This window comes from Oncorhynchus mykiss, chromosome 21 (genome assembly GCF_013265735.2).
Source record: "Oncorhynchus mykiss isolate Arlee chromosome 21, USDA_OmykA_1.1, whole genome shotgun sequence".
Taxonomy (NCBI): Eukaryota; Metazoa; Chordata; class Actinopteri; order Salmoniformes; family Salmonidae; genus Oncorhynchus; species Oncorhynchus mykiss.
The window spans coordinates 1,546,796-1,559,511 of NC_048585.1; the positions used below are offsets into that span (position 1 = coordinate 1,546,796).

Here is a 12,716-nt window from a genome sequence, read left to right on the forward strand (position 1 = left end):
ACAATGTAAGGAGATACTAGAGAGAAATCTTGAAGATGGAACACAAATCCTAGCAGGTGAAACTGTTTTAAATGATGCCATGATTTCTGCTAGGATCTCTTTACGCAGTGCAGTCGGTATTAACCAGGCAATGTATTCAATACAAGTCAAGGGTTCCACTAAGCAGTGTTCATTGACACTTAAAACGTACTATTGATGACTAGCCCACTGGGATGCTAATTCATACATTAAAACATGCTTACTAGGCTTAATGTCCAACCAGGTAATGATAGCTGGATCATTATCACCACTAATCATACAGTCAATAGTGCTGATCAGTGATGACTGATTGATCCCTGTAGTAATCAGCCAACCATCCTATACGCTTACATTAGTGTACCCATGATTCCTTGCAGCGTTCCGGGGTTGGAACCCCCCGTCCGGTCAGAGGCGGAGTCAGCAGAAGGGGTGTTCCTGTCTGGAGAGGAAGGGGAGGAGTCTCTGAGTCTGACCAATGACAGCCTGTCCCGCCTCCGCAGCCCCTCAGTCATGGAGATCAGAGAGAAAGCCAATGAGAGACTGAAGGAGGAGCTAGCCAAGGCACAGAGGGTAAGAGACCACACACACACTGTGCCCATGTCATGTGTATGTTCCCTCTGGTTGTGTGTCTCTACTAGTTGAATGGTCTCACATCAGTTGATAAGAGTGAAATCCATGCAGAAGGAATGTGTGATTCTCCTCCTCATCAAAGCAGCCATGTTGAAATCAACGGCAGGGGACCAACATGTTATCTCCTCCTGTGTTCTCCTGTGTCCTCCTGTGTCCTCCTGTGTCCTCCTGTGTCCTCCTGTGTTCTCCTGTGTTCTCTGAAATGACCCCACAAGCCTCTTGCCAATGTTTATTTTTAACCCGGCGCTCCTGAATGCTGCTTTCTCCAGCCAACTCTGATGAGTGAGAACTATCACTGCCTCGTAACCAGAGTTTGAATGGGCGTGTTGGAACGGAAGGGGTTGGGCCTGAGCAGGCAAGGTGATTGGTCGACCAGGGATTCTACAGGAACAGTGCTTTGTTCAGTCCATTTTACCATGTTATGATCAGCCTCTTCTTTCAGCCTCTTCGTTCAAATCAAATGTTATTGGTCACATACACATGGTTAGCAGATGTTATTGGTCACATACACCTGGTTAGCAGATGTTATTGGTCACATACACCTGGTTAGCAGATGTTATTGGTCACATACACATGGTTAGCAGATGTTATTGGTCACATACACCTGGTTAGCAGATGTTATTGGTCACATACACCTGGTTAGCAGATGTTATTGGTCACATACACATGGTTAGCAGATGTTATTGGTCACATACACATGGTTAGCAGATGTTATTGGTCACATGCACATGGTTAGCAGATGTTATTGGTCACATGCACATGGTTAGCAGATGTTATTGGTCACATACACATGGTTAGCAGATGTTATTGGTCACATACACCTGGTTAGCAGATGTTATTGGTCACATACACATGGTTAGCAGATGTTATTGGTCACATACACATGGTTAGCAGATGTTATTGGTCACATGCACATGGTTAGCAGATGTTATTGGTCACATACACCTGGTTAGCAGATGTTATTGGTCACATACACATGGTTAGCAGATGTTATTGGTCACATACACATGGTTAGCAGATGTTATTGGTCACATACACCTGGTTAGCAGATGTTATTGTCACATACACATGGTTAGCAGATGTTATTGTCACATACACATGGTTAGCAGATGTTATTGGTCACATACACCTGGTTAGCAGATGTTATTGGTCACATACACATGGTTAGCAGATGTTATTGGTCACATACACATGGTTAGCAGATGTTATTGGTCACATGCACATGGTTAGCAGATGTTATTGTCACATACACCTGGTTAGCAGATGTTATTGGTCACATACACCTGGTTAGCAGATGTTATTGGTCACATACACCTGGTTAGCAGATGTTATTGGTCACATACACATGGTTAGCAGATGTTATTGGTCACATACACATGGTTAGCAGATGTTATTGGTCACATACACCTGGTTAGCAGATGTTATTGGTCACATACACCTGGTTAGCAGATGTTATTGGTCACATACACATGGTTAGCAGATGTTATTGGTCACATACACATGGTTAGCAGATGTTATTGGTCACATACACATGGTTAGCAGATGTTATTGGTCACATGGTTAGCAGATGTTATTGGTCACATACACATGGTTAGCAGATGTTATTGGTCACATACACATGGTTAGCAGATGTTATTGGTCACATACACATGGTTAGCAGATGTTATTGGTCACATACACCTGGTTAGCAGATGTTATTGGTCACATACACATGGTTAGCAGATGTTATTGGTCACATACACATGGTTAGCAGATGTTATTGTAGGTGTAGCTACATGTTTATGCTTCTAGATCTGACAGTGCAGCAGTATCTAACAGGTCATATCTAACTATTCCACAACAAAACCTAATACACACAATCTAGTAAAGGAACAGGATGTTAATATATTGAGTGAGAGGTTATTTTCCTGACACCACACCACACACTGTAGGCTGTCTCGTCGTTGTTGGTAATCAAGCCTACCACTGTAGTGTTGTCCACGCAGTCATGGGTGAACAGAACGTACAGGAGAGGGCTGAGAACGCACCCTTGTGGAGCTCCAGTGTTGAGCATCGGTGGAGTGGAGATGTTGTTTCCTACCATCACCACCCGGGTGCAGCCCGTCAGGAAGTCCAGGACCCAGTTGCACAGATCGGGTTCGAGACCCAGGGTATCAAGTTTATGATGAGTTTGGAGGGTACTATGCTGTTGAATGCTGAGCTGTAGTCAATGAACAGCATTCTTACATAGGTATTCCTCTTATCCAGATGGCGATTGCATCGTCTGTGGACCTTTTGGGGCGGTAAGCAAATTGTGGTGGGTCTAGGGTATCAGGTGGGGTGGAGGTAATATGATCCTTGATTAGTCTCTCAAAGCACTTCATGATGACGGAGGTAGCTCAGTTACCTTAGTTTTCTTGGGAACAGGAACAAACAGAGCATGTTACAATCCCAGATATCTCTTTGGAAAGTATCTCTTGCCCTGATTTCATCTACTTTGCTAATGTCTGGTCCCTAGTTAACGAGTAATGTACTCGGAAGCGTTGGGTGGTGTGTGCGCATCCGAAGCCTCACTAGAAGATCGCTCCGACACCCTCTCCTCCGACGGCGTTGTTTTGGATCGGCCTCTGGAATCAGTTCAAATGCCCTGGGAGGTGCAGACAAAGGATCCGCTTTGGCAAAGTCGTATTCCTGGTTGTGCTGGCAAGTTGACGTCTCTCTGATATTCAATAGCTGTTCCCGACTGTATGTAATAACACTTAAGGTTTTCTGGGCTAACAATGTAAGAAATAATACTTTAGAAAAAATTAGGACTGGAAGCGACGCTGCCATCTCAATAGGCGCCATCTTCCTATTCTGCCTCTTCATTCAGCCTCTTCATTCTGCCTCTTCATTCTGCCTCTTCATTCAGCTTCTTCATTCAGCCTCTATCAGAGCAGCATATTAGAACCACAAACAGGAGTTTGTTCACGTGTCAATTATTGCTTCAAACGTTGTTGTTGTTTTTACCTCTGTTTCTTCTGAACATTCTAACTGCACTGGTGTGCCAGACAGAGTCAAGGTGTCATCTCACTACCTGATTTAGAGATCTCTGGAATGAAATGGTGTGAGAGAGACGCAGCTGCCAGTTGCACCCACATTCTGTCTTTCTCAGTCCTGCTGCTCAGAGCAGGGATGTGGGAGAGAGATGGGGAGAGAGAAAGAAAGATTGTAAGACGGAAGGAGAGCGAGAGAACGAAAGACAGAAAATCATGAGTGAAAGAGAGAGGGGTTTGAGAGAGAGACTTGTGGTACTGAATCACCAGCTAGCTACTGTACTAGAAGGTGGTGCTGAATCACCAGCTAGCTACTGTACTAGAAGGTGGTGCTGAATCACCAGCTAGCTACTGTACTAGAAGGTGGTGCTGAATCACCAGCTAGCTACTGTACTAGAAGGTGATGCTGAATCACCAGCTAGCTACTGTACTAGAAGGTGGTGCTGAATCACCAGCTAGCTACTGTCCTAGAAGGTGGTACTGAATCACCAGCTAGCTACTGTACTAGAAGGTGGTGCTGAATCACCAGCTAGCTACTGTACTAGAAGGTGGTGCTGAATCACCAGCTAGCTACTGTACTAGAAGGTGGTACTGAATCACCAGCTAGCTACTGTACTAGAAGGTGGTACTGAATCACCAGCTAGCTACTGTACTAGAAGGTGGTGCTGAATCACCAGCTAGCTACTGTACTAGAAGGTGGTGCTGAATCACCAGCTAGCTACTGTACTAGAAGGTGGTACTGAATCACCAGCTAGCTACTGTACTAGAAGGTGGTGCTGAATCACCAGCTAGCTACTGTACTAGAAGGTGGTGCTGAATCACCAGCTAGCTACTGTACTAGGTGGTGCTGAATCACCAGCTAGCTACTGTACTAGAAGGTGGTACTGAATCACCAGCTAGCTACTGTACTAGAAGGTGGTGCTGAATCACCAGCTAGCTACTGTACTAGAAGGTGGTGCTGAATCACCAGCTAGCTACTGTACTAGAAGGTGGTGCTGAACCACCAGCTAGCTACTGTACTAGAAGGTGGTGCTGAATCACCAGCTAGCTACTGTCCTAGAAGGTGGTACTGAATCACCAGCTAGCTACTGTACTAGAAGGTGGTGCTGAATCACCAGCTAGCTACTGTACTAGAAGGTGGTGCTGAATCACCAGCTAGCTACTGTACTAGAAGGTGGTGCTGAATCACCAGCTAGCTACTGTACTAGAAGGTGGTGCTGAATCACCAGCTAGCTACTGTACTAGAAGGTGGTGCTGAATCACCAGCTAGCTACTGTACTAGAAGGTGGTGCTGAATCACCAGCTAGCTACTGTACTAGAAGGTGGTGCTGAATCACCAGCTAGCTACTGTACTAGAAGGTGGTGCTGAATCACCAGCTAGCTACTGTACTAGAGGAAACCCCAGTATCCCCTGGAGGCTCCTTCAGTTCCATTAGCATCAGGGAAGTCCTGGATTATAACTACAGCCATTAGACTGGACCTCATTCACTATCACAGATGCACCAAATCAGACCACTTCAATGAGGTGCAGGGTCATGCTACTAGCAGGGTGGCCCGGGGGAGGTTAGATTGAACCAATCAGCCATTCTCAGGTGTTCTTATTGACCACTGCTGACCTTATGGTGACCCCTCATGGATTTGGAATCACAATTCTTGACGATCCCTCTGCCATTTCCCCTCAGAGAAAGCTGTGTGTCTTCCTCCCTGTATTACCCATTCTGGCTGCTCCTCGCTGCACCAGGACTGACTGCAGCTGACATCAGTTTAAGGCTGTGGGTCTGTACAGCCTTAACAGGTGACCAGCCGATCACAGACAGACAGGTAAATCACTGATTCCCCCAGACAGTCTACGCAGCTCAGACAAGTTGTCCGCTCCAGAACCAGCAGGGTCAGCCCCTTACCTTTCTTCCTCTCCTTCCATCTCATCCCACCCCAACCTTCTTCCCCCTTTCCTGCCGTTCCCTGCCCATTCTCCCTCCACTTCCTGCGTTGATCACTACTCTCACCCTTCTGCCTCTGTCGGCATGGCGATGACCTTGTGTTCGATGAGCGCGAGGGAACCCTGTCCGGGCATGTGTGTGTGTGTGTGTGTGTGCACGCTGTAAGCCAGCTCCCACTACTAATCTGAGCCATTGAATACCACTAGTGTCTGTCCTGTTGTTTACCACTAGTGTCTGTCCTGTTGTTTACCACTAGTGTCTGTCCTGTTGTTTACCACTAGTGTCTGTCCTGTTGTTTACCATGGTCTAGAATACCACTAGTGTCTGTCCTGTTGTTTACCACTAGTGTCTGTCCTGTTGTTTACCACTAGTGTCTGTCCTGTAGAATACCACTAGTGTCTGTCCTGTAGAATACCACTAGTGTCTGTCCTGTTGTTTACCACGGTCTAGAATACCACGAGTGTCTGTCCTGTTGTTTACCATGGTCTAGAATACCACTAGTGTCTGTCCTGTTGTTTACCACGGTCTAGAATACCACTAGTGTCTGTCCTGTTGTTTACCAAGGTCTAGAATACCACTCGTGTCTGTCCTGTTGTATTTGGTCAGGCCCTGGAAAGTTATTTAACTACTGGGTTTGTTAACAAAACAATGTGTGAAGAGGTGTCACCTTGCCAGAGGAGAGGACTAGTAATCCCTGTGTGTGTGTGTGTGTGTGTGTGGTTGTAGCTCTTCACATATAATTACTGGGTGAACAACTGTTACTGCAACAGCATGTGGGTGGTGTTGGTGGGGGTTAGTGGGTGTAGCCTCACTATAAAGTTATATTTACTAAGAAGCAGCAGGTCAAATGGACACAGGAATGTTTCTGTAGTATTATATGACATGGACAACACCCAGTTTATACAGCCTACAGTGGATGTCCATGTTCCTTCCAGGAAGTAGTATAGAACAATAAGGGCCACACACTGTTAACTTCTCTAGGGTAGGGGGGCAGCATTGGGGATTGTGGATGAAAAGCATCAAATTAAACTGCCTGCTTCTCAGCCATAAAAGCTAGAATATGCATATAATAGTGTATTTGGATAGAAAACACTCTGACGTTTCTCAAACTGTTTGAATGATGTCTGTGAGTATAACAGAACTCATATGGCAGGCAATAACCTGAGAAAAAAATCTAACCAGGAAGTGGGAAATCTGAGGTTTGTAGTTTTTCAACTCTTGGCCTATCAAAAACACAGTGTCTATGGGGTCATATTACACTTCCTAAGGCTTCCACTAGATGTCAACAGTCTTTAGAACCTTGTTTGATGCTTCTACTGTGAAGTGGGGGAGAATGAGAGGGGATTGAGTCAGAGGTCTTCCAGAGAGCCACAAGCTCAGTCTCGCGCGTTCATGTGATAGTTAGCTCTGCTCCATTGTATTTCTACAGACAAAGGAATTCTCTGGTTGGAACATTTATTGAAGATTTATGTTAACATCCTAAAGATTGATTCTATACATCGTTTGACATGTTTCTACGGACTGTAACGGAACTTTTTGACTTTTTGTCTGCCCCTAGTGATCGCGCGTCGTGAGTTTGGATTGTGTACTGAACGCGCTAACGAAAAGGAGGTATTTGGACATAAATGATGGACATTATCGAACAAAACAAACATATTTATTGTGGAACTGGGATTCCTGGGAGTGCATTCTGATGAAGATCATCAAAGGTAAGTGAATATTTATAATGCTATTTTTGACTTCTGTTGACGACACAACATGGCGGATATCTGTTTGGGTTGTTTTGGTCTCTGAGCTCCGTACTCAGATTATGCTTTTTCCGTAAAGTTTTTGTGAAATCTGACACAGCGGTTGCATTAAGGAGAAGTGGATCTAAAATTCCATGCAAAACAGTTGTATCTTTTATCAATGTTTATTTTGAGTATTTCTGTAAATTGATGTGGCCCTCTGCAAAATCACCGGATGTTTTGGAACTACTGAACATAACGCGCCAATGGAAACTCCGATTTCTGGAAATAAATATGAACTTTACCGATGGAACAAAACATACATGTATTGTGTAACATGAAGTCCTATGAGTGTCATCTGATGAAGATCATCAAGGGTTAGTGATCAATTTAATCTGTTTCTGCTTTTTGTGACTCCTCTCTTTGGCTGGAAAAATGGCTGTGTTTTTCTGTGACTTGGCTCTGACCTAACATAATCGTTTGGTGTGTTTTCGCTGTATAGCTTTTTTGAAATCGGACACTGGCTGGATTTACAACAAGTGTATCTTTAAAATGGTGTAAAATACAAGTATGTTTGAGGAATTTTAATTATGGGATTTCTGTTGTTTTGAATTTGGCGCCCTGCAGTTTCACTGGCTGTTGACGAGGTGGGACGCTACCGTCCCACGTACCCTAGAGAGGTTAAAGAACCCTTCCAGGAACCAGTATAGAACAATAAGGGCCACACACGGTTAAATATCTGTTCCAGGAACTAGTATAGAACAATAAGGGCCACACACTTAAATATCTCTTCGAGGAACTAGTATAGGACAATAAGGGCCACACACTTAAAGATCCCTTCCAGGAACCAGTATAGAACAATAAGGGCCACACACGGTTAAATATCTGTTCCAGGAACTAGTATAGGACAATAAGGGCCACACACTGTGAAAGATCCCTTCCAGGAACTAGTATAGAACAATAAGGGCCACACGGTTAAAGATCCCTTCCAGAAACTAGTATAGAACAATAAGGGCCACACACTGTTAAATATCTGTTCCAGGAACTAGTATAGAACAATAAGGGCCACACACTGTTAAAGATCCCTTCCAGGAACTAGTATAGAACAATAAGGGACACACACTGTTAAATATCTCTTCCAGGAACTAGTATAGAACAATAAGGGCCACACACGGTTAAATATCTGTTCCAGGAACTAGTATAGAACAATAAGGGCCACACACTGTTATATATCTGTTCCAGGAACTAGTATAGAACAATAAGGGCCACACACTGTTATATATCTCTTCCAGGAACTAGTATAGAACAATAAGGGCCACACACTGTTAAATATCTGTTCCAGGAACTAGTATAGAACAATAAGGGCCACACACTGTGAAAGATCCCTTCCAGGAACTAGTATAGAACAATAAGGGCCACACACGGTTAAATATCTGTTCCAGGAACTAAGTATTTTATGGCTCTGAAATACATTTACTGTACAGGGTAATATATTATTAGGGTAATATAAACGTTTTGATTTCAGCTATCGAAACTTGGCCTGCTGTCAACTGAACTGTGTGTGTTTCCAGTACATGCCTGTGTTAAGAAGTCTACACACACAACATTCACACCAAGTCACGGTTCCATTTCACATTTTTGATTTGTTTCATCTTATTTCGGCTGCTAAAATAAACCCACATTTGATTTTTCCTTGGTCATTATTATTACCTGGTCATTTATATTTACGTTCATCACGTTTTGTGTTTGTCCATTTTTTGTGTTTTTTTTTTTTCTCATTTCTTAAGGATGTTAAGTTGAAAGACGAGGAGTGTGAAAGGCTTTCTAAAGTCAGGGACCAACTGGGCCAGGAACTGGAGGAGCTCACTGCTAGCCTGTTTGAGGTTGGTCCCACCGGCTAATTCATCCCCCCCCCAGAAACACTGAGACGGCCCTCCTTGTGATCAGTGTTTTGGCTTTGCGCCTCCCTTGTTTTACGTAGCTAGATTAACAGTTTCCATCCTCTCTCTAGGTCTCCTTTGTCTCTCCTCCCTTGTTTTACGTAGCTAGATTAACAGTTTCCATCCTCTCTCTCTGTCTCCTTTGTCTCTCCTCCCTTCTCTTACCTAGCTAGATTAACAGTTTCCATCCTCTCTCTAGGTCTCCTTTGTCTCTCCTCCCTTGTCTTACGTAGCTAGATTAACAGTTTCCATCCTCTCTCTAGGTCTCCTTTGTCTCTCCTCCCTTGTCTTACGTAGCTAGATTAACAGTTTCCATCCTCTCTCTAGGTCTCCTTTGTCTCTCCTCCCTTGTCTTACGTAGCTAGATTAACAGTTTCCATCCTCTCTCTAGGTCTCCTTTGTCTCTCCTCCCTTGTCTTACGTAGCTAGATTAACAGTTTCCATCCTCTCTCTAGGTCTCCTTTGTCTTTCCTCCCTTGTCTTACGTAGCTAGATTAACAGTTTCCATCCTCTCTCTCGGTCTCCTTTGTCTTTCCTCCCTTGTCTTACGTAGATAGATTAACAGTTTCCATCCTCTCTCTCGGTCTCCTTTGTCTTTCCTCCCTTGTCTTACGTAGCTAGATTAACAGTTTCCATCCTCTTTCTCGGTCTCCTTTGTCTTTCCTCCCTTGTCTTACGTAGCTAGATTAACAGTTTCCATCCTCTCTCTAGGTCTCCTTTGTCTTTCCTCCCTTGTCTTACGTAGCTAGATTAACAGTTTCCATCCTCTCTCTAGGTCTCCTTTGTCTCTCCTCCCTTGTCTTACGTAGCTAGATTAACAGTTTCCATCCTCTCTCTAGGTCTCCTTTGTCTTTCCTCCCTTGTCTTACGTAGCTAGATTAACAGTTTCCATCCTCTCTCTAGGTCTCCTTTGTCTCTCCTCCCTTGTCTTACGTAGCTAGATTAACAGTTTCCATCCTCTCTCTAGGTCTCCTTTGTCTCTCCTCCCTTGTCTTACGTAGCTAGATTAACAGTTTCCATCCTCTCTCTAGGTCTCCTTTGTCTTTCCTCCCTTGTCTTACGTAGCTAGATTAACAGTTTCCATCCTCTCTCTAGGTCTCCTTTGTCTCTCCTCCCTTGTCTTACGTAGCTAGATTAACAGTTTCCATCCTCTCTCTCTGTCTCCTTTGTCTCTCCTCCCTTGTCTTACGTAGCTAGATTAACAGTTTCCATCCTCTCTCTAGGTCTCCTTTGTCTCTCCTCCCTTGTCTTACGTAGCTAGATTAACAGTTTCCATCCTCTCTCTAGGTCTCCTTTGTCTCTCCTCCCTTGTCTTACGTAGCTAGATTAACAGTTTCCATCCTCTCTCTAGGTCTCCTTTGTCTTTCCTCCCTTGTCTTACGTAGCTAGATTAACAGTTTCCATCCTCTTTCTCGGTCTCCTTTGTCTTTCCTCCCTTGTCTTACGTAGCTAGATTAACAGTTTCCATCCTCTCTCTAGGTCTCCTTTGTCTTTCCTCCCTTGTCTTACGTAGCTAGATTAACAGTTTCCATCCTCTCTCTCTAGGTCTCCTTTGTCTCTCCTCCCTTGTCTTACGTAGCTAGATTAACAGTTTCCATCCTCTCTCTCTAGGTCTCCTTTGTCTCTCCTCCCTTGTCTTACGTAGCTAGATTAACAGTTTCCATCCTCTCTCTAGGTCTCCTTTGTCTCTCCTCCCTTGTCTTACGTAGCTAGATTAACAGTTTCCATCCTCTCTCTAGGTCTCCTTTGTCTCTCCTCCCTTGTCTTACGTAGCTAGATTAACAGTTTCCATCCTCTCTCTAGGTCTCCTTTGTCTCTCCTCCCTTGTCTTACGTAGCTAGATTAACAGTTTCCATCCTCTCTCTCTGTCTCCTTTGTCTCTCCTCCCTTGTCTTACGTAGCTAGATTAACAGTTTCCATCCTCACTCTCGGTCTCCTTTGTCTCTCCTCCCTTGTCTTACGTAGCTAGATTAACAGTTTCCATCCTCTCTCTCTGTCTCCTTTGTCTCTCCTCCCTTGTTTTACGTAGCTAGATTAACAGTTTCCATCCTCTCTCTAGGTCTCCTTTGTCTCTCCTCCCTTGTCTTACGTAGCTAGATTAACAGTTTCCATCCTCTCTCTCTGTCTCCTTTGTCTCTCCTCCCTTGTCTTACGTAGCTAGATTAACAGTTTCCATCCTCTCTCTCGGTCTCCTTTGTCTCTCCTCCCTTGTCTTACGTAGCTAGATTAACAGTTTCCATCCTCTCTCTCTAGGTCTCCTTTGTCTCTCCTCCCTTGTCTTACGTAGCTAGATTAACAGTTTCCATCCTCTCTCTCGGTCTCCTTTGTCTCTCCTCCCTTGTCTTACGTAGCTAGATTAACAGTTTCCATCCTCTCTCTCGGTCTCCTTTGTCTTTCCTCCCTTGTCTTACGTAGCTAGATTAACAGTTTCCATCCTCTCTCTCGGTCTCCTTTGTCTCTCCTCCCTTGTCTTACGTAGCTAGATTAACAGTTTCCATCCTCTCTCTCGGTCTCCTTTGTCTCTCCTCCCTTGTCTTACGTAGCTAGATTAACAGTTTCCATCCTCTCTCTCTTTATCGGTCTCCTTTGTCTCACCTCTCTCCCGTTTTCAAAGCTCTTGTTAGTTTGTAAAGACACTAACCTGCTTTTCTCTGGGTGTTTGGTGCCAGCTGTGACTCTGACTCAGGTTGTCTTGACTTGTGTTTGGTTGCTGGGTTCTCTGTTTTGTGTCAGAAGTCGGTAGGGGTTAGAGGTCAGGGCGATGAGTGATGCATTGTGGGTCTAAGGTCTCGTGCGTTCTTACAGGAAGCTCACAAGATGGTGCGTGAGGCCAACATCAAACAGTCGACGGCTGAGAAGCAGCTGAAGGAAGCTCTGAACAAGGTGAGGACTGAACCATTCACAACCATGTTCAGTACTACTGTGTCTACATGACTGTTACCCTCATGGAAATGGAGTGGCTGACCCAGTCTGATGGTCTTCTAATGACAATTCTGCAGGTGTGTCTGGGATGATTTATGTGCTGCCTCTTCACTAAAGGTGTCAGTCACACCACTGCAGCCTCCCGGCTGGCTGGTAATGGGAGCCACAGGAACGTACTGACTGTAGTGCACCATGTCTGGCTGCTTTAATAGCAGGGTGTATCATTTCTGTGAGTGATAGCAGTAACAGTCCTGTAGATCATATCCTATCAGTCTGACAGTAACAGTCCTGTAGATCATATATCAGTCTGACAGTAACAGTCCTGTAGATTATATCCTATCAGTCTGACAGTAACAGTCCTGTAGATCATATATCAGTCTGATGGTAACAGTCCTGTAGATTATATCCTATCAGTCTGACAGTAACAGTCCTGTAGATCATATCCTATCAGTCTGACAGTAACAGTCCTGTAGATTATATCCTATCAGTCTGACAGTAACAGTCCTGTAGATTATATCCTATCAG

General features: G+C 44.4%; 1 protein-coding gene across 4 annotated transcripts in view; it reads left to right on the plus strand.

Moving 5' to 3' along the window:
- The window catches only part of LOC110517600 (rab-3A-interacting protein-like), an 82,721-nt gene that overhangs the window by 29,434 nt on the left and 40,571 nt on the right, over positions 1-12,716 (plus strand). For 3 of the 4 annotated variants that reach the window (XM_036956577.1, XM_036956576.1, XM_036956578.1), the window contains exons 4-6: positions 396-588; positions 9,117-9,212; positions 12,075-12,152. In XM_036956577.1, the coding sequence (XP_036812472.1) occupies positions 396-588; positions 9,117-9,212; positions 12,075-12,152 (367 nt within the window). The remainder of the gene's footprint in view (positions 1-395; positions 589-9,116; positions 9,213-12,074; positions 12,153-12,716) is intronic. The other variant, XM_036956579.1, reaches the window with a different exon arrangement.